The following is a 20,760-nucleotide window of genomic DNA, read 5'->3' as shown; positions in this document are numbered from 1 at the left end:
ACTCCTATCGGCCTGTTATTGATCTGCACAGACTCCTTTTGGCCTGTCATTGCTCTGCACAGACTCCTTTTGGCCTGTCATTGCTCTGCACAGACTCCTATCGGCCTGTTATTGCTCTGCACAGACTCCTTTTGGCCTGTCATTGCTCTGCACAGACTCTGATCAGCCTGTCATTGTTTTGCAGAGACTCCGATCAGTCTGCCATTGTTTTACACAGACTCCTATGTGAATGTAGCCTAAGCCCCCATTCACATCGGCACGATTTGACATGTCAAATCGCAGCCTATCGCCAGCAATGGCCCCGTCTGAATCAGCCGTCGACTTTGCAGCGCTGCGCCGATTTGCAAAAGCAGTTGCTGTGCTGCTTTTGGGGACTTCAGGGGTGATTTCAATAGACATGTATGCAGTAAAGCAGCACATATGTCTTTAAATCACCCAGAACTCGCAATTAAATGCGGGTTTAAAATTAATTTCAAACCCACCTCCAACTCCAACGAAGGCTAAAGGTCTTTTCACAGCACGACATGCAGCAATGAGCCTTTGTCACCCCTTTCCTTATGTGTTTATATTGTACATTCATGTAGTATGAAGGTCTATGAGGATCAGTCATTCATACACAAGCACTGATAGTGTTCTATGGGGACACTGATGAATAGACGCCATTAATGTGTGCACACTCCAGACACATCCCCATGACTAAGCAACAAAGGATGAGTTGTTATTGAGGGCCCTGTGCGCCCCCTCCCCTCCCCGGGACTTTATATTTCTCCTCCAGTACAACACGTACAGCTACATTAGAGAAAACAATGTCTCCATATATAGGACTGTGTATTATAGTCCCCCTTTCTGTACATATCCACAACGAACACAAAGAGACAACAAAACGCCCTGTTCCAGCACCTTCCCCCTACTGTACATGAGGGCCAACCAATCCTGAGCCGTCTAATGATCCCCTCACATACAGCTTAGTGTATCAGTGCGCCGGACCCTGGCCTCCTGCCAAGCAAATATATATATGTTTTACTTTCATCAAAAGTGTGTCCATATTGAACATTATAGCGCAGCACAGCCGTACTACATAGCAGGGTGACATACGAGCTTTTTCCTTTATCCGCCGATGTCAAATAGACCCTGACGCAGGTTTAGCGGAAGGATACAAAGTCGGTACTATAAATGCTGGCAGCTCAGCTAGTGACGCATCATCTTTGTGGTGATTTGGAGAAGCAGGACGTGTATCGGAGGACCCCAAGCAGTAAGTTAGCGGCGCGCTTTCCCGGGAATAGGGCTTATATGTGGGGTTGTATGAGGAGATTGGGACTGTAGAGCGCACATTGGCGGCTGTATGGGGTTGTGCTGCCTCTGTAGGGAGGTTAGGCGCCACTTTGCCCTTCAGCCTCGTGCGCTCACAATAGTCAGTATGGTGTCTTCCAAGTGTTTTTCTATATATTTTTCCTATATATATATATATATATATTATTATATTTTTTTTTTTTTTTTTTTTTAGCGTTGGCGGGTATGGCCGTGTGTGAAGCGCGGGGAGCCCGCCATTACTAACGGTAGATTGTGTTGGATAGTGGTGGGCGGGGTCTGTAGGGGGCGGTGTGTGTTCATGGCTGATTGGTGGAATTCTATTTTTATTTCCTCTTTCAGGATTAAAGCCATATTTACATGTAATGTATATTGACAGGCTTTTGAGGCAGTGGGCTCTTAGTGTTTTCACACAACAGTCACATTCTGATCAAGTCTCTTCTTGTGCAGTAATTGTAGCTGTTACTGCAGTTATAATCCAGAAGTGGATGATCTATGCCTTAGGCTACATTCACATGGCTGTAAACACTCAAAGGGGAAGTTGATTCAAAATCTAACTAATGCTGGCCATACACTATAGGAAAAACAGCATGAAATTCGGTCATTTGGACAATTTTTTTTTTTATTTTATTTTTTTTTTTTGTCAGTTAATGGGCACAAATCAGTTGTGATGGGTTTCAGCCAAGAAAAAAAAAATAAAGGACAAGTTTGGGAATTTTCTGCTTAACGATCAATTGAAAGGTTAAACTGGAGTTCCACCCATTTTAATAAGTTTAGATGTATGTAATCCCATTTAAAAATACTTTTACCAATGGAAACTATTTTTTTTTTTTTTTTTTTATTCATCCTCCCTTCTTGGGTCCGGCTGCCTATAGGTGATTACTTCACTCGGCGATTTGCAAGCGCTGCTGGGATGTATCCCAGCAGCCCTTGTGAATCGCCTAGTGACGAAATCTTGCATTACAAAAAAAAAATGGTTTCCATTGATAAAAGTATTTTTAAAGGGAATTGCGTACATCTAAACTTATTAAAATGGGTGGAACTCCACTTTATTGTAGTTTCATCTAATGCATTAGCTATATGTGAAAAACAAACAAAAAAAATGAGTAATTTATGTTTATTGAACGATTTATCGGCCATTACATGATGGCACGATCATTTGCGCTCTCACTGCCGAGTGTGTTTTTTGAAAGTGAGTTTAAACTATTTTTTTGTATAGTGTATGGCCAGTATTATCCCACTCCCTCCATCATTCTAATCCTATACAATCTACCCTGTCAAAGAAAAGATGCTAATGCTTGCCTATATTCTGAGGTCCCTCTGGTCACATGATCCCACCAGCAGTGGCTTCAGTGGAGATGGCTGACAACAGCTGTAAATGCACATGTGGTGACACTATCCATACTTACTATGGGGGGTGGCATCAGTTGTCAGCTGGCACTGGGATCCGATCAAGTGACTGGAGCAGCTTCAGAAGAAGTATAGACCTTTTTTCTGTTACAGGGTAGCTAAGATAAGTTTGGAACGGGAGTGAAGTGGGTTTTTTTGGGGGTTTTTTTTTAGCTTAGTTAGTCAAAATCAAGCTTTTGACTTTCACCACTTGCTGACCAGCCCATAGTAAAAACAAATGTCATTACTTTGATGCTAAATACCGTTGTTATGGCAGCAGCTAGCTGCAATAACCCTGGTATCAGGTTTTTTTTTTTTACTATGGGCGTTTGTGTCGAATAAAAGTGGTCACATGGGCACAATCGCCACAGGATCACTTTGAGGCAGTGTGAATGAGAGGTTCCCCTGCCGCTTCATGCATACTGGAGCCGTCAGTAAAGTCCGGAAGTGATCTGATGCTGCCATTTGCTGGGCAGGAAGTTGACTGATGGCCTTTGCAAGACTGGAGAAACCTCTGTCACTTGGGTGTGCAGGCTAAAACAAATGAATTTTTCTAACCCCTTCAGTACTGGGCACTTTTAACCCCTTCCTGCCGCTGTAACTAAACCTGTAAACCTTTTTAAAAAAGTCGCATACAGAGATACAGTACCTTCTATTGTCCCCATTAAACAAGCTTTCACAAGTTTAAAGCATGATATGTTGGGTATCTGTTTACTCGATGTAACATCTTTCACGTTATGCAAAAAAAATTGGGCTAATTTTTTCCGTTAGTGTATCCCCCCCCAAAATTGTGTTTGAAAGGCTGCTGCACAAATACAGTGTGACATAAAACATTGCCATTTTATTCTCTAGGGTCTATTCTAAAATATATATATTCATTATGTTTGGGGGTTTGAAGTAATTTTCTAGCAAAAAAATACAAATTTAAATTTGAAAACTCTTCCAGAAAAGAGCTGGTTAAATGATGTACAATTTCTTCCTGTTATACTTGTAGTGCCAGTTCACACACATGCAATGCGGGAACCCTGCAAATCCACTGTGGGTTCCTGCATCGCACTCAACTCGCAGTCAGATCACACTGCCATATGCGAATCGCTGCGGGTGTCAATACAAAGTTAACACCCCCAGATCAGTTTGCATATTGCAGTGCAAACTGTCAGTTTGGATATGAATCGGGTTGCATAGGTGTGAACACCCATGCAATCCGCTTCTGGTGCGGACCAAAAAAGGGTTGGTCCAAATGCCATGTGAATTCAGCAATACAATCTGTATGGTTGAGTTTGGACCGCACAGACTTCGCATGTGGTTTGCAGAGCAGTGCGCTAAATCGCATGCAATGTCTCAGATCAAAGTGCAGGTTCACACATATGCAATGTCAGACATGTTTTTAAATTGGCCTTTTTCTAGAATGCATGTTGTGTGCATTTGTCAGACAGGTTTTTGTTGGGATCTGAACAAGTTTACACACCTGTGTGAATTTCCCTATTGAAAACCATGTAGCTGCATTCAAATCCATGTAAAGAAGGGGGAAAAAACTTGTTAAATGTGTTTGTTTTTTGTTTTGGCCACGTGAATGTGTTTATGGTTTTGACACTCTCCTAAAAGGCTATGCAGTGCCTCAAAAGGTACTAAATCCATGAATATCCTTGGCAGTGCCTGCTGCTGAAGTTAAAGTGGTTGTAAAGGCTTAGGGTTTACAACCACTTTAACTTAACCCCCTTATACCTACCTTAGCTCAATTCAGAGATGGGCGCAAGAGCTGCGGCTTTCCCAGCTCTATCCCTCACTGCAGATTAGCCATTGGCTCCTGCTGCTGTCAATCAAGTTCTGTGGGGAAGGGCGGGGCCAAGCTGCCCTGTCGATGGTTTAGAACAGGGGTGGGGAACCTTTTTTTCTGCCAAGGGCCATTTGGATTTTTGTAACATCATTCGGGGGGCCGTACAAAATAGTCAACTTAAAAATTAACCTGTTATATTTGACCCCAGCGTGCCCCCTTTCAATGCAGAGACCCCCCAGCGTGCCCCCTTTCAATGCAGAGTGAACAGCGTGCCAAGCCCCCCCAAACCGGTGCACTTGACTTACCTGTTGTAGCGGCGGTTTCCTCTCTTCAGTCCCCACGTCTCTGAGTCCTCCCGCATCCCGCCTCCTCCTCGGCCAATGGCTTTGACGGAGGAGGATCCATGAGACAATAGCAAATTTTCACTCGCTATTGTCACACAAATGGGCGGGCTCGAGGTGCACTGCTCTGTGCCTCAGGTCCACCCTTTTCGGAGACTCAGTGTCAGGACGGAGTCATCGGCTCCTTCTTACACAGCGGCACGGGGAGGGGGGGGCGGACGTAACGATCGTGCGGGCCGCAGGTTTCCCACCCCTGGTTTAGAAGCAAGCCTGCACAAGTGCCCCACGGAGTGGCTTCTTACGGGGGACCTCGACCAGAGGGTGGGGACCAAAGAAGGATTAGGGCTGCCCTGCCTGCATTACCTTTGCACAGAGCAGGTAAGTATGACATGTTTGTGGGCCCCCCCCCCTAAAAAAAACTGAAGGTTTGTTACTTTAGAGATTATACCTATATGCAAAACTTGAGTGGGTTTTTTGTTTGAGGGGAATTGAACCACCTATCAGCTTGTATTGCTTTCTATGCCCCCCATTGTGGAGATTCACCCTCTCTATTTGTCTGCGTGACCATTATAAAAAGTAAGATAATCTCAAATTTAGGTTTGCACAAGAACTGTAATAGCAGGGCAATCTACCAATGGGCCCACAGGTTCTGGTGACATCACTTTAGGGGTTTCAATTTCCCATTGTGGCTATGTGTAGGGTGACAACCAACCAGCTAGATCTAGTCTTTTTAATTTTCTTCATAAACCTGGTCAACTTTTTGTTAATCTGACTTTTTTTTTTCTTTTGTAGACCATGCAGATATTTGTGAAAACACTTACTGGGAAGACCATCACCCTTGAGGTTGAACCAAGTGACACCATTGAAAATGTCAAGGCTAAAATTCAGGACAAAGAAGGAATCCCACCTGACCAGCAGAGATTGATCTTTGCTGGAAAGCAGTTAGAAGATGGCCGTACACTTTCTGACTATAATATTCAGAAGGAGTCCACTTTGCACCTAGTTCTCCGTCTTCGAGGTGGGATGCAAATATTTGTTAAGACCTTGACTGGTAAAACCATAACTCTGGAGGTGGAGCCAAGTGATACAATTGAGAACGTGAAGGCCAAAATCCAGGATAAGGAAGGTATCCCACCTGATCAACAGAGGCTAATATTTGCTGGCAAGCAACTAGAAGATGGTCGCACCCTCTCAGACTACAACATACAAAAAGAATCCACTCTCCACCTGGTTCTTCGCTTAAGAGGTGGTATGCAGATATTTGTCAAAACTTTGACTGGCAAAACAATTACTCTAGAAGTTGAGCCAAGTGACACAATTGAGAATGTGAAGGCTAAAATTCAAGACAAAGAAGGGATACCCCCAGACCAGCAAAGACTGATTTTTGCAGGCAAACAGCTGGAAGATGGCCGCACTCTCTCTGACTACAACATTCAGAAAGAATCTACCTTGCATCTTGTCCTTCGTCTGAGGGGGGGAATGCAAATCTTTGTAAAGACCTTAACAGGAAAGACCATTACTTTGGAGGTGGAGCCCAGTGATACAATTGAGAATGTTAAGGCCAAAATTCAAGACAAAGAAGGTATTCCTCCAGACCAGCAGAGGCTGATTTTTGCTGGCAAACAGCTGGAAGATGGTCGCACCCTCTCTGACTACAATATCCAGAAGGAATCCACTCTGCACTTGGTGTTGCGTCTGAGGGGTGGTATGCAGATTTTTGTTAAAACCCTAACTGGCAAAACTATTACTCTGGAGGTGGAGCCAAGTGACACCATTGAGAATGTGAAAGCCAAAATTCAAGACAAAGAAGGTATTCCTCCAGACCAGCAGAGGCTGATTTTTGCTGGCAAACAGCTGGAAGATGGTCGCACCCTCTCTGACTACAATATCCAGAAGGAATCCACTCTGCACTTGGTGTTGCGTCTGAGGGGTGGTATGCAGATTTTTGTTAAAACCCTAACTGGCAAAACTATTACTCTGGAGGTGGAGCCAAGTGACACCATTGAGAATGTGAAAGCCAAAATTCAAGACAAAGAAGGTATTCCTCCAGACCAGCAGAGGCTGATTTTTGCTGGCAAACAGCTGGAAGATGGTCGCACCCTCTCTGACTACAATATCCAGAAGGAATCCACTCTGCACTTGGTGTTGCGTCTGAGGGGTGGTATGCAGATTTTTGTTAAAACCCTAACTGGCAAAACTATTACTCTGGAAGTGGAGCCAAGCGACACCATTGAGAATGTGAAAGCCAAAATTCAAGACAAAGAAGGTATTCCTCCAGACCAGCAGAGGCTGATTTTTGCTGGCAAACAGCTAGAAGATGGCCGCACCCTTTCAGACTACAACATCCAAAAGGAATCCACTTTACATCTTGTCCTCAGACTGAGAGGTGGGATGCAAATCTTTGTCAAGACCCTAACTGGCAAAACTATTACTCTGGAAGTTGAGCCGAGTGACACAATTGAGAATGTCAAAGCTAAAATTCAAGACAAAGAAGGTATTCCTCCAGATCAGCAAAGGCTGATTTTTGCAGGAAAACAGCTAGAGGATGGCCGCACCCTTTCAGACTACAACATACAGAAAGAATCCACCCTCCATCTTGTTCTCCGTCTAAGAGGAGGAATGCAAATATTTGTGAAGACCTTAACTGGTAAAACCATTACTCTAGAAGTGGAGCCAAGCGACACTATCGAAAATGTGAAGGCCAAAATTCAAGATAAAGAAGGCATTCCTCCAGATCAGCAAAGGCTCATCTTTGCAGGAAAACAGCTAGAAGATGGCCGTACTTTGTCTGATTATAACATTCAGAAGGAATCTACTCTGCACCTTGTTTTGCGCCTGAGGGGTGGTTTTTAAAGATTGACAATCAGTACTGCTTTTCCTTGCATTTTAAGTTCATGCTTCAGTTGCACTTTGTTTCAATAAAGTAATTGCATTCCAAAAGTGTATTTGCCTTGTTTTGTATATGCTGTTAATGGCCGAACGAGAAACATTTTTGGCTAATTATAGCCAATGGAGTAAGGCCCCTTTCACACAGGAGTCCATCTGTTTTACTCAGCGGGGGATCGATCCGCAGCTCTGTATCTGAACGGGGTCTGCCTGTGTGAAAGGGGCCTAAAAGTGATAAGTGGGAGTAAGAACTGATTTGGAAAGTTTTTTTTTTTTTTTTTTTTCTTTTCCCATGCATTGGCGAATAGTAGAAATGGTGATAGTGCAGGCACAAAAGACTGAGCAACACCCCGGTACAACCACTTAAAGTCAGCCAACGTAGGTCTATGTGGGTGGGCCGGTAAGTGGTTATTGAGAGCTGTATTAGCGCTACTGAAATCGCTCTGATTTTTAGGAAAGGTTCCTGTACTACAAGCTGACTTTTTTTTTTAACTACTTCCGGTCCGCGCTTTAGCCGAAAGACGGCTGCAGCGCGGACTCTAATTTTCGGTAGGCCGTCTTTGAACGGCCTCCCAGACACAGGCTCCCCGCGCGCATCTGGGAAAATCTGTGTCGGCCGTGTCCCTTGGACACAGCCAATCGCCGATCGTGGTAAATGGCCAATCCCAGCGGCCATTTGCCACGTGATCGGCCCATGCAATGAGAGATGATCTCATATGTAAACATATGAGCTCATCGCCAGCGCTCCTTCCTCACACGGAGACTGCAGTGTGAGGAAGGAGGAGAGCCGATCAGCCGCCGGGGACACAGAAGAATGTAATCAGGGCACTGATCACCAGTGCCCTGATTTCACAAGGTAAAAAACATACACAAAGTGCCCCCCAGCAGTGCCCATAGTGCTGCCAGTCAGTGCCTGCTCATCTAGGCACTGACTGGCAGCACTATGGGCACTGAGTGTGCTGTCCAGCAGTGCCACCTCTCAGTGCGGCATACCACCTCATAAGTGCCGCCTCATCAGCGCACATCAGTGAAGGAGAAATTATTTATTTTCAAAAATTACTCGCAGAAAATAAACTTTTTTCAAAATTTTCTGTCTTTTTTACAAAAAAAAAATAAAAAACCCAGTGATGATTAAATACCACCAAAAGAAAGCTCTATTTGTGTGAAAAAAAATGTCATATGGGTACAGTGTAGCATGGCTGCGCAATTGTCATTCAAAGTGTGAGAGCACTGAAGGCTAAAAATTGGTCTGGATGGGAAGGGGGTTTAAGTGCACAGTAGGCAAGTGGTTAAAGATCTATAGCACTTTATCAGATTTGAAAGTAAATGCAGCTTGCCTTTTTAAATATAGGCTGGCAAAAGACCTAGTAATTTTTATTCTTGCAGCCACAGGTTCCAGGAAAGAAAGTTGCTTAATTTCTCTCGTCAACTCAGCGTTGGGGGGGGAGAATCCCTCCCATGGAGCGCTTATGTTCTCCAGGCAGGGGAAGCAGTCCCTGCTGGTGGAATACAGTGATTATTGCTAGTGGATAGAACAGCTGCTAGCGATAATTGCATGTAAAAACTGACAGGCTGGTTTTACCCAATGCGTGAATGCTATGAAAATATTCGTTTTTGGTTTGACATACTCTGTCGTAGTGGGACAGCATCATGTACTCTTTTGAGTTACCAGCATTGTCAAGTAAGAGAATGAGTCATGTGTTGGACCAAATCTAAAAGCTACAGGTATTTCACAACTCCCCTGGTGGCCAAATGGTGCAGTAGTGAGGAAAGGTAGGCCCTAATGATGTTAGGGAGAGAAGCAGCTAAGTGCTGGTTTTTCCTGGCCTGTGCATCAGTAGCAAATGTAGAAAATACGTCTGATGGGGACACAAGCCCCAAAGAAACCACATTTTGAGAAGGGGAAGTTTGGAACTTATGAGCTTTTATTGCTACTGGTGTCCCAAGAGGGCAAATTTTTTTTTTTTCTCGAATGTCTAAGTATCAGAAAGAAATGAGAATCTAATCAGGAACACTGACAGTATTCTACAACATGGCAGAAGAATCTCAATGTGGCATACCCGTGTTCAAATAGTTTTTAAAGTAATGGGGACTCAATTTAACTGACAATACAAATATTAAAGAAAACCTGTCATCCGAAAAGTATTGGGTAAATGGTTTCTCCTCATTGTGGACCCTGACATTTCTTGCCAAAAAAAAAAATGCTCCTGTTTAGAACATTCCAGTGTTTTACAAAAGACTGTAAATCTTTTTTTTTTTTTTTTTCCTCTTCAGTCCCTGCTCTGCAGCCATGTCTATTTACCATACCTTGGGGTTTTAAACAAAGAATATATCAAAGTAACCTGAAACAATCTCTTTTAATTTTGCATCAGTTAGATTATGTCTGTTGTCTTTCATATTTTGTTGGACTTGTGGGTGTTGTATCTCATCCAGATAATGTGTCTTTTCTGTTCATATCTGGAAAAGTCTTTGCTTAAATGTTGGTCTTAATCGCAGTGCAAAAAATTGTATCATGTTGCTTCCCCGGACAATCTAACTAAAGATGTTGTTAGGGGAAATCATGCCCCACTTTTTACCCCACCCCAAAAAAAAAAAAAAAATCTAATGCTCGGGCTGCAAAAGCTTTCTTCCTATGAAACCAAGGCACTACCAGCCAGGGTAACAGGTACAGGCCTCCTCGATCAATATCTAATAAACTAAACTCACTAGAGGTTCAGTTGGATTTTGAATGTCCGTATGTCGGCACTGGAACTGACCCACCACTTGCGATATCCAGATCTCCTAAATACTACTCAGTCCAGAGGATTTCTTTTCACATGACAAACATCCCATGTCCATGTTCAGACTGCAATTCAGAAGCTGACCATCTTACAAGTTTTGCATGACCGCTTTGGCAATGATGGTACCCTAATAGTGTTTCTCAACCTTTTTTCAGTTGTGGCACCCTTAACAATTATGCTTAACCTCAAGGCACCCCACTCGAAAAAGAAAAAAAAAAACACCCTAAACTAATAGTTTTATATAACACAGCAACATCCATATACAGTACATGGGCCATACAACATTAGAAGTGATTTATTCCTCCACTATTGCAAACTGGTAAGGACTAGTGTTCTAGGGCAGTGGTTCTCAAATCCGGTCCTCGGGACCCACTAACAGGCCAGATTTTAAGTATTACCTTGGGGGATGCAGACTAGAATACTGCAATCACTGAGAAGCAAATGAGATCACCTGTGATGTAATTTAGTTATCTTGCAAACCTGGCCTGTTGGTGGGTCCCGAGGACCGGATTTGAGAACCACTGTTCTAGGGTTTCTCTTCTCTTTGCTAATGTGACCCCAGTGCTGATGGAAAAGGGATGAGAAGGTATAAATAAAGATGCTGTGTAAGCACCCGTCATTCTCCTTATCAACCAGTAATGTCACTTCTTGTCAGGATGCCAGTGGCTTGACCCGCACACTGCCCAGGGTTGTCAGGGTGCCAGTGGCTTGACCAGCACAGTGCCCAGAGTTATAATTCTACAAAGTAAAAACCTGTGACAAATTGTTGCCATTTTGCCAAGGCACTCTGGAAGAACCCAGGAGGCATACCAGGGTACCACACACCCTGGCAGAAAACGGCTGTCCTAATAGATTAAAGCTCATCTCAAGGTTTTCTGTGACTTAAATAGTTTATTTGAACCAAGGTGGTTCAAACAAATGATTTCCTTCATAGGTGCTGCACTGGCTCTAAGCACTGTATGTACTGTAGCTTCAACTACCCCCCTTACGCATTGCTGGGTTCTGGCTGTGAGAGATACTCTCGTCTCACACCTGAAAAAAACAGTCTGAGCGGTTCTTTAGCCATTCATAGGCAGCTCTCAGCATTAGCCTTCCTCTCCACCTCAGCCAATCAGAGAAAAGTATGTATTCATTCACAGAATGCAAAGAAGCCTTTGAATGAGTGAGCACCACTCAGACTGACTGTTTTGTTTTTTGGGTGTGATGTAGTCTTTGTCTCACAGCCGGAACCCAGCTCTGTGTACTGTATATAGCTGAAGTTACATGTAGTACATACAGTGCTTAGAGCCAGTGCAGCAGATTGGTCCCAAAAAATTATTTACCCAGTTCCTGCCTGGCCAATAGCAGATTGATGGCTAGGCGGGATCTTTCACATCCTGAATGGACGTCATATTATCGCAGTGGACGATGAGCTATGTCGCCAGGACACAGCCCCTTCCCAATTGGGATAAATAGCCAATGAAATTGGCTTTTTACCACATGATTGGCTGTGTCCAGTGCCAGCCGGTCACAACTGTAAACACATCGCTTGCTCGCTGTTCCTGGCTGCTTCTCCTTACACACCGATCGTGTGAGGAGGAGAACCGAGTACTGTGAGCCTAGTACACGCAGTACTGTGCACCCCCCAAATAAAAAGAAACTGTCAGGTCAGTAGATCTGCGAGGGCAGACCATTAGTGCCGCCATCAGTGCATCTGTCAATGCAGCCCATTAGTGACGCCATCAGTGGCTCTGTCAATGCAGCCCAGTGGTGCCGCCATCAGTGGCTCTGTCAGCGCAGTCCATTAGTGCCACCATCAGTGGAAAGAGCCAACATCACTGCCGCTCATCAGCAGTATACCCATATCAGCTGCCATGTCTAAAAAATATTTTACTTCTGAGAAGGCATATAAAATCCTTAATATGCTGAATGCAGTGGGGAGCTCTCAAATCAGATTCTGATTTGGAATACAAGCCAGTAAAAAGTAGTGGATCGGGGAAACCGTCCCTCCCAAAGGAATAAGAAGATCAGAATACCAGGCCACCACGAGCAGCGCCATACACCCCAGCGGTACAAACACCAATGGCGCTAGACCCTAGGCCCAGTACCAGCACTGGAATATTGCACCAGACCCAAAGAATCAGGGCTAAAACCTATCTTCCAGATGCACTGGCAAAGCCCTTATGGCAGCTGTCTAGCTCAGGGTCAGCTACAATCCCCCCTTTTACAGTGTAGCCCAACACTGACAATTTTTCTGAAATAGATTTTTTCTCAGAATCGTCTTCCAGGACAGCCCATGAGACCTTAGGGCTCCTCCCCCAGGGACAGGAAACACATTCCAAAATTTAAATAAAAGGCGGTCCCTTAGTCCTCACCTTCAGTATTTAGTGTTTCCTCCGGACAGGGGGTAACATGTTCCTGGAACTGAAGCTCCCGGTCTCCTGGACTGTCCATGGAAAGACTTGGAAAAGGATGCATCTTCTCCTGCCCATAGCGGTACCCCTTAAGTGCCGCAATAGGGGCTGACCGCTGTCTCCTGTTCTCTGGGCCAACCGGCAGGACCGCAGATGTTGTCTGGTGGAACACTGGGGAGTCCGCTCCGTTTCTGGCGGGGTCCTTGGAGCAGCAGTTGCTGTGTACCCGTGACCCGCCGACTTCGAAGAAATTTGAAGTTGGCGCCAAAACGGAGGGGGCGGAACTCAGGCGCTTCCACTCTGGCCTCAACAGGAAGTGACAGTGTTGCTTCCGGCGCAGTGACGACATCCGCGGGCGCCAGGAAACCCTCGTTCCAGTTTCCGGAGGCGCGAACAGAGAGACAAATGGGCGACCGGTGTTAGGTGAAAACAGCACACGCTGTGACCACCAAACAGAGCGATGGACCCCACGGCAGCGACCGCACAGTCGGTAGAAGCCGGCTCTGGCACCGGCACCTCCCAGGTAAGCAATGGGGATTGTCTGGCCCTGTCTGCATATACCTGTCGGGGTTTCCTTATTCCTTTTCCCTTCCCTTATGTTTAAAAAATGGTTGGCAAAAGGGGGCACTATTTCTTTACCTTACACAAATGTGGGGATAATTTGGGGAGTCTTGAACTAATTATGTTTTTCTCTTTATAGCCCCAAAAAGAAATGTGCAATTTGCGGAGCCAAGCTAGATTCCACTTGGAGCAAAACAGCGTGCCGCACATGTATAGATAATCTTGTTAAAGATGTTCCTACTGTATCCACAAAAGAATGTTGACCTTTTAGTTAGGTCCCTACATCTGTTTCTAAGCCAACAGAGTGTATGGTGACATCACAAGGAAGGAATCAGAGTCCCCTCATTTTTCAGTTAGGAGTCTGGATCAGGGGAGGGACCCGGGGAAAAAGAGTCCTGTAAAGGTTCCAGATTAAATATTTTTATTTTATTTTTTTCCCTGGAAAATGTGGATGGATTGCTTAAAGCAGTGTATGTTATACTAGAAATTAAAGAGGAGAAGATGCAAGCATAATCTTATGTATACAATCCATAAGAAAAATGCTTGAGTTTTTCCCTGTACACAACTCCTTGATAGAGACAAGGGTGTGTGTGATTACCGATCACGGGCAATCAAGCTGCCATGGGAAAAACCTGAAGGTGGAGGAGGAGTGCTGATTACACCAAATCTCCCCCACCACCCTGAACAGACAACTCAGGGTGTGTGTGTGATTACCAATCACTGGCAATCGATCAATTAAACAGTAGCCTTTTTTTGGCATGATCCTATGTATGCAACAACTCAGCTTTTTGCTAAAGTACAATCAGCTGGAATGGGAAAATCCTAAAAGAAAAACATTTTTTAAGAGGTTTTCTTTCTTTTGATGACAGCAAAGAATTATGGAAAATAGATTGTCAGTGAGGTTTATCCTTGCCTGTTTCTCCTTATGGAAAAACAGAATATCCTCTTAGACAATTGCTAGATCAGGAGTCACCAACCATGCTAACACCCTGTGGGTTCACAGTTGTGTGTCATTATTTTATGAATGGAGGAGGATGAGTGCGGATTACACCGATCTCCCCCACCACCCTGAACAGGTGTGGGTGATCCTGTTACCAATCACTGGCTATCAATCTCTTAGCAGTGAGTTTTTTTGGCTGATTCATCCGCTGAGGCAGTTAGAATGACAGCCAGAACCTCAGCTTTGGCAGGAGAGGTTTCTGGCTCAAGTCATGGTCTGGTGACTGTACTTCCAAACTGTGCCTCTGTGGTCTCCCCTTGACAGGGTGACCATCTCTTCGGCCCTGGGCAACCAGGAAGCTCTGGAACACACTGCTGACAAACAGCAGAGGACACGGGAAGTTCAGCCCCCTTTTTTTCTGGACTTAGTGTCTACAGGGCACAGGCTGGAATTCAATTTTCAGCCTCCAGAAAAATACCAGGTTGCCCACGGATTCAGCCAAAGCCGCCGCCCTAAGTCTCCAGTTAGGAGACTTACTAGATCAGAGGGTACTAATACCTGTTCCAAAGGGGGAAAAAGGCAGAGTGTTTTTACTCCCACATTTTTGTGAAAAGAAAACCCTCGGGGAGTTATCGATTGATTCTAAATTTACGCAAATTAAATCTCTCGCTAAAATGCAAACATTTTTGCATAGGAATCAATACACTCCATAGGGAACCTGTTGTATCCAAGATGTTTTATGGCAACTCTGGATTTAAAGGATGCTTACTTTCACATCCCCATTCACTGAGCTTACCAGAAGTTCCTGAGACTAGCAGTAAAGCTAGGACCAGAGGTCAAACATTATCACTTCCGAGGGCTGGATCATCAACAAACAAAAATCCTGCCTAAAACACCCTCCCAGAGGGTGACTTATCTCGGGTACGAGATCTCCTCTCTGGATCAAAAGATTTTTCTCCCACAGCCCAAGGTATTGAAGATGCGTCAGATGGTAGCCTCTTTACAACCCAAACAATGGGTCTCTCCTAAAGACATAACAAGGGTCATAGGCCTGATGACCTCCTGTTTTCCAGCTGTCCCTGGGGCACGGTGCCAGCAATGTCCCCTCCATAGGTTCTTCTTAAAGAACTGGGACGGATGGCCAAATTCCTTAGAACAGAAGGTAAAGGTGCCCACCAAGGTAAAAGGAGCCCTATGGTGGTGGAGATCTTCCCTTCACCTAGCAAAAGGTTTAGACTGGGTCATTCCAGTATCAGAGAATAACCACAGATGCAAGCTCTTCCGGATGGGGAGCATATCTCCAAAGCAGATGGGCTCAGGGGAATTGATCCCCATTGCAGATAAAAACCTTGTCGAATCAGAAAGAACTCAAGCAGGAATAAAGGCCTTGGAGTTCTTTCGGATGGTCATAAAGGGAAGTCATCTGCAGATTCGATCCGACAACTACGGTGGTATACCTCAACAAACAGGGAGGTACACGAAGTCAAAGACTACAGTCCATAGCCATAGAAAATATTTTTTTGTTCTGAGCTGAATCTTGCCTACATTTCAGTTATTCATCTGAAAGGAATGCAAAATGGTCTAGCAGACCATCTCAGCCACCACCAGGTATATCAGGACAATTGGTCCCTCAACCCAGAGGAATTTGCAAACATTGCAGCCAGGTGGGGCCTTCCAGAAGTGGACCTATTTGCAACTCATACGAACAGCAAAACAGAGATACTTTTCCCTAAACCAATGGGATCAGTCCTTAGCGGTTGATGCCTTTGCAAATCCCTGGATTTTCAGTCTCTGCTATGCCTTCCCTCCAGTCAGGTTAATCCCAGAGGTCCTCTGGAAGTTCATCCAGGAGGACGCAGATCTGATTCTGATAGCGCCCTTTTGGCCCAAAAGACCATGGTTCACACGCCTTCAAGCCCTAACCTCCGGGCCTCCCATAGTCTTGCCCTGGAGACAGGACCTGTTGATGCAGGGTCCGTTAACCCAGCCATACGTCAGATCCCTGCACCTAACAGCTTGGTATCTGAAGAGCAGATACTAAGCTCCCAAGGTTTCTCAGACAAGGTAATCATAACCTTGATCAATTGTCATAAACCTATCACAAGAAATATATATTCCAAAATATGGAGACAGTTTCACTTTTGGATGGCTGAAAATCACAGGCCATTTCCAGATGTACCATCCTATTTTGGAATTTTTTTCAGGAGGGCATCGTGCCCGGACAAAGCCAACAGTGGTAAAAACGTGTCCAGCTTGGAATTTATCTTTTGATCCTTCAGGCTTTAGTAAAAATCCCTTTTGGAACCCTTGAAGTACTTATCTGAAAAACTACTCACTCTTAAAACCTTATTTCTAGTTGCAGTAACGTCAGCCAGAAGAGTTAGTGAATTACAGGCCCTCTCAATAAGAGAGCCTTCTCTTATGTTTTTTTGAAGATAGAATTGTGTAAAACCGACCCAGGATTTTTACCCAAGGTAGCTACCTCCTTCCATAGGACACAGGATGTTGTACTACCTACCTTTTTGTAGTTCTCCAAGTAATGAAAAGGAGAAGAATTTTAGAAGAGCTCTTCTGGCGTACCTGGAGGTGACTAAAACTATCAGGAGGTGTGATACTTTTATTTGTGCTTTTTTTCTGGTTCATATAGGAGGGAAAAAGCTTCTAAAGCCACCTTAGCTAGGTGGATAAAGCAGACTATTACGGAAGCCTATAGAATAAAGAATGTGGCTCCACCTTTCATCAATGCACATTTTACAAGAGCCTTGTCCACGTCTTGGGCCGAAAGGGCCGGTGCCTCACCAGACCAAATCTGTAAGGCAGCTACCTGGTCTAACTTTTCGACCTTTGTTAGACATTATCGCCTGGACCTCCTCTCTGCTCAGGAACAGGCATTTGGTTGAAAGGTGCTCCAGGCAGTAGTCCCTCCCTAGACTGGTAAGTTTCTTGCTCATCGTCTCATGGGCTGTCCTGGAAGACGATTCTGAGAAAAGCTGAGTTATACTTACTGGTAACTCCTTTTCTAGTAGTCTTCCAGGACAGCCGGATTCCCACCCGGTTTGTCTTGTATTATGTATAATGTATGATGTGTGTATATATATATATATGTATGTTTTACAGGATGTCCTACGGTTCTCATGAAATACTGAAGGTGAGGACTAAGGGACCGCCTTTTATTTAAATTTTGGAATGTGTTTCCTGTCCCTGGGGGAGGAGCCCTAAGGTCTCATGGGCTGTCCTGGAAGACTACTAGAAAAGGAGTTACCAGTAAGTATAACTCAGCTTTTTTTTTTCAATTGTTTTTCGCTGATGATTACTGCAGTATATCGTGGACCAAGCCCACCACCAACCCAAATTCATCCTATGTATAATTGGCAACATCTCACAGTGGAGGAGTTAAAATTGTTTTTGGGCCTTATATTTAAAATGGGGCTTGCAAAGAAAAACATGTCTACTGGTCTACTTACCCCATACATCACATGCCAATCTGCCCTTTCTCCGCTACCTGTACCGTGGAAAAACTTTGGTCTGTGGTACAGCCAGAAAAAACAAGAAGGGCTTCTCACAAAACTTAGTGACAACAAAGCTACAAAGGGAGGAATCAGCAAGTCTGTGGTTAGAGGAAGTGTTGGCCATGAAATGGAGGGACAAGAGAGATGTCTACATCCTGTCCACTATTTACAATGGTGGAGATTCTCCTAGAACTAGTGCTACTTGGATGTTTGGCCTCTGTATATGGCCAAGCTGTGTAAAAGTCTCACACATGTGGTATCACCATACTCAGGAGGAGTAGCAGAATATTTTGGGGTGTAATTTTTGCTATGTACATGCTAGGTGTCAGAAATATCTTACAAATTGACAACTCTGTGTAAAGCAAAATACGTTTTCATTTTCTTTCCACATTTTCCAAAAACTTGTGGAAAAAAAATTACATATTCAAAAGACACAAAATGCATCATAGAATATATGTTGGGGTTGTAATAAATGTATTGTATCACTTAGCATCCATTGATTTGTTGGATTATGAGAAAGTGTGGTAGGTTTGCCAAACTTTCACCATGTGCCTAAAAATAGCTTTTAGAAAAACCATTTATAAAGTTATTTCTCTTTCATTCATTAACGGACACAGCTTCTGGTATTCTTAACCATGGGGCTATACTGCCGCCTACAGCATTAGGAGGCTAGGCAGAAACAAAATTCTGGCTACACCTATGGCAGTCCCAGGGGGAATACTCCCTCTCTTTGCTATAGCCACTCAATTTTTTTCTGCCTAGTCAGGAGTAAGGCACTAGTTCCTTGCTGGGATCTTTCGTGGCAAAATTTTTTTTAGATGGAAAATGTTTTCCTCCTGGATTTTCTTTTTGAGATCTACAATCCTCTGCCGGACTGGGCGATGGGCTGGATAATCTAGATCCAGTGGCCACCTTAGTCTGGCCAGTGAGCATGCACAGGCCTCAGCTTCCTGCTAGGTCGGCTGCAACATAGCCCATTTGGACGGGAGCTGGCCCTGCGATTTAAACATCTCACGAGGTTGCAGCCCCCCATTTCGATGAGGATCTGTCTGAAGCGGTGCCCGCCTGATTCCTGATATGGTGAATAGCTTTCCCCTCCTTTTCCCCTGGAATGTTTTAGGATGGAAGGAAGGAAGGGAAGGGTGGACCCCTGGGTTCTCCTCCTTCCTGGCACCCCCCTCTCCTGACTCCCCCGCCACCATTGTGGGGGTCTGTATGGGTGGTCTGGACACCCCCTGGGGTGGAGGCTGGGCGGCATGCTGGCGAAGGGGGCGTGCGTCGCTGGCGACCGGACGATCGGCTGTACCTGGTGGGTTCTCCTGCCAGGGTCCCCTGTCCTGCCTTGTGCCTGTCTTGTGGCTAGGGATACCTCCTGGGTCCCCGAGAGCCTCGTGGTGCTGGGCGGGACCGCCATTTGTAGCTCATAGGCTACAATGCACGGTAGCCATTTTGTGGTGGTTTGCCATTCAAAACAGCGGCGGCCATTACAGTGGAGCCTGAGGGTGGCATTTTTGGCAGTGGGAGCCCCTCCTCATCCTCTAGTGCTGCTGACTCCTGGATGTTTTTCCCTTCCTGATCGCAAACGTGCAGTGCAGATTGTGATGAATAGTGGTGCTTGGTCCTGCGAATGGCGAGTCTGGTGGGGTCCTCTCCCTCTCTGCTGAGGGTCGATTGGTGCTTGCAGCTGGTGACCGGCTGGTGCTGCCAGCGCGGTGGGGGTGTCCCTTAGCAGTGTTTTTACACTTATTCTGTTGGTCTCCCTGGTGGCTACTCGAGTCTTTGGAGCACATCTCCCCACCTGATCCCCCTCTCTGAGCCAGCGGGGCCCTCCAGGTCCCGACCATTCATTAATGCACTGACGGCCTTCCTGGAGTCTCTTGTGTCCCAGGTAGGGTGGTTTTCAGATGACGGGCTAGCAGAAAGTGCCTCCCCGCCTTCCCCTGTCTCATCAGATCCTGAATCTGATTCAGCCGCCATGGATGTAGGTCACCCTGTTGGGTCTGCAACCAGGCGCCCTGAGTACTCAGATAGTAAGGGTGATTCCTCCATGTCTGCAATCATGCACGAAAAGGTGTGGGTGGATGCACTGACTGTATTTGTGCGTGAGCCTCAAAAATTGAGGGACGCAGCTAAGACTGCGACAGGGGCTCAGGTACCCTTGCCACTCGCAAACCACCCAGAGCGGTAAAAGGTGTTTCTCTTACGTCCTCCGACAGTCGCCGCCTCCTCTAAGTCCTCACTATTGGGTATTGACTTCCGCTCCGCAGGAGTAGCTAGGCATAAGACTTAGTCAAAAGAACAAAGGCATTTGCATATACACACCCATGGGGGCTGTCCCACTGGTCAATACCCCCCTTCAGTGACCACTCCCAACTCAGTTTCTTTCTGCCTAGCGTCAGGAGTAGTTAGGCTTCCCTGTGCTGGGGCTACAGTCTCAGCCTTTCTAATCTTTTTTATTTGATTTTCTTTGAAAATGTCAGTTTTTTCTTTGTTTTACTAGCTGTTTATTTAGTCAGCTTTAGTTTAGTCGATTCTTCGGATGAAGATGGATTCATGCACAACTGGGATTCGGACTGACCGCCCTGGTTCTCCAGGGCAGAGGGTCAGAGGGACCCCCAGCCCGCCATTGAGCGTTCAGCCATGGTTCGTCCTGGCATTATGAACGACCCATCCCTGCTCGCAGCAGGGATGCAGCCGTGAGGTGGCTACCTCACTGGACACATCTGCGGTGCTGCAGTATATTGTCCCTGGCTAACGGCATTCCCTGTCAGATGAGGACAGCGGCTTTCCGTTCTGAGAGGCTCCCCACGCCATCTGGTACAGGTAAGTACTTCTGTGTGGTGGCAGTCCTGTGTTGCTGTGTGTCCCCCATGTCT

The 20,760-nt window shown here is 45.4% G+C and overlaps 1 protein-coding gene across 1 annotated transcript; it reads left to right on the top strand.

The window, feature by feature from the left end:
* Nucleotides 1-1,105: 1,105 nt before the first annotated feature.
* Nucleotides 1,106-7,696, top strand: UBC (ubiquitin C). Its single transcript, XM_082243051.1, has 2 exons — nt 1,106-1,252; nt 5,608-7,696. Exon 2 carries the CDS (start codon nt 5,611-5,613, stop codon nt 7,666-7,668), a length of 2,058 nt encoding a protein of 685 aa, XP_082099177.1. The 5' UTR covers nt 1,106-1,252; nt 5,608-5,610; the 3' UTR covers nt 7,669-7,696.
* Nucleotides 7,697-20,760: the final 13,064 nt, after the last annotated feature.

The sequence above is a fragment of the Pelophylax lessonae genome, assembly GCF_965119305.1.
Source record: "Pelophylax lessonae genome assembly, chromosome: 1".
In the NCBI taxonomy this organism is placed as follows: Eukaryota; Metazoa; Chordata; class Amphibia; order Anura; family Ranidae; genus Pelophylax; species Pelophylax lessonae.
The sequence above is the reverse complement of the archived record's forward strand: the minus strand, read 5'-3'. Positions and strand labels throughout refer to the sequence as shown.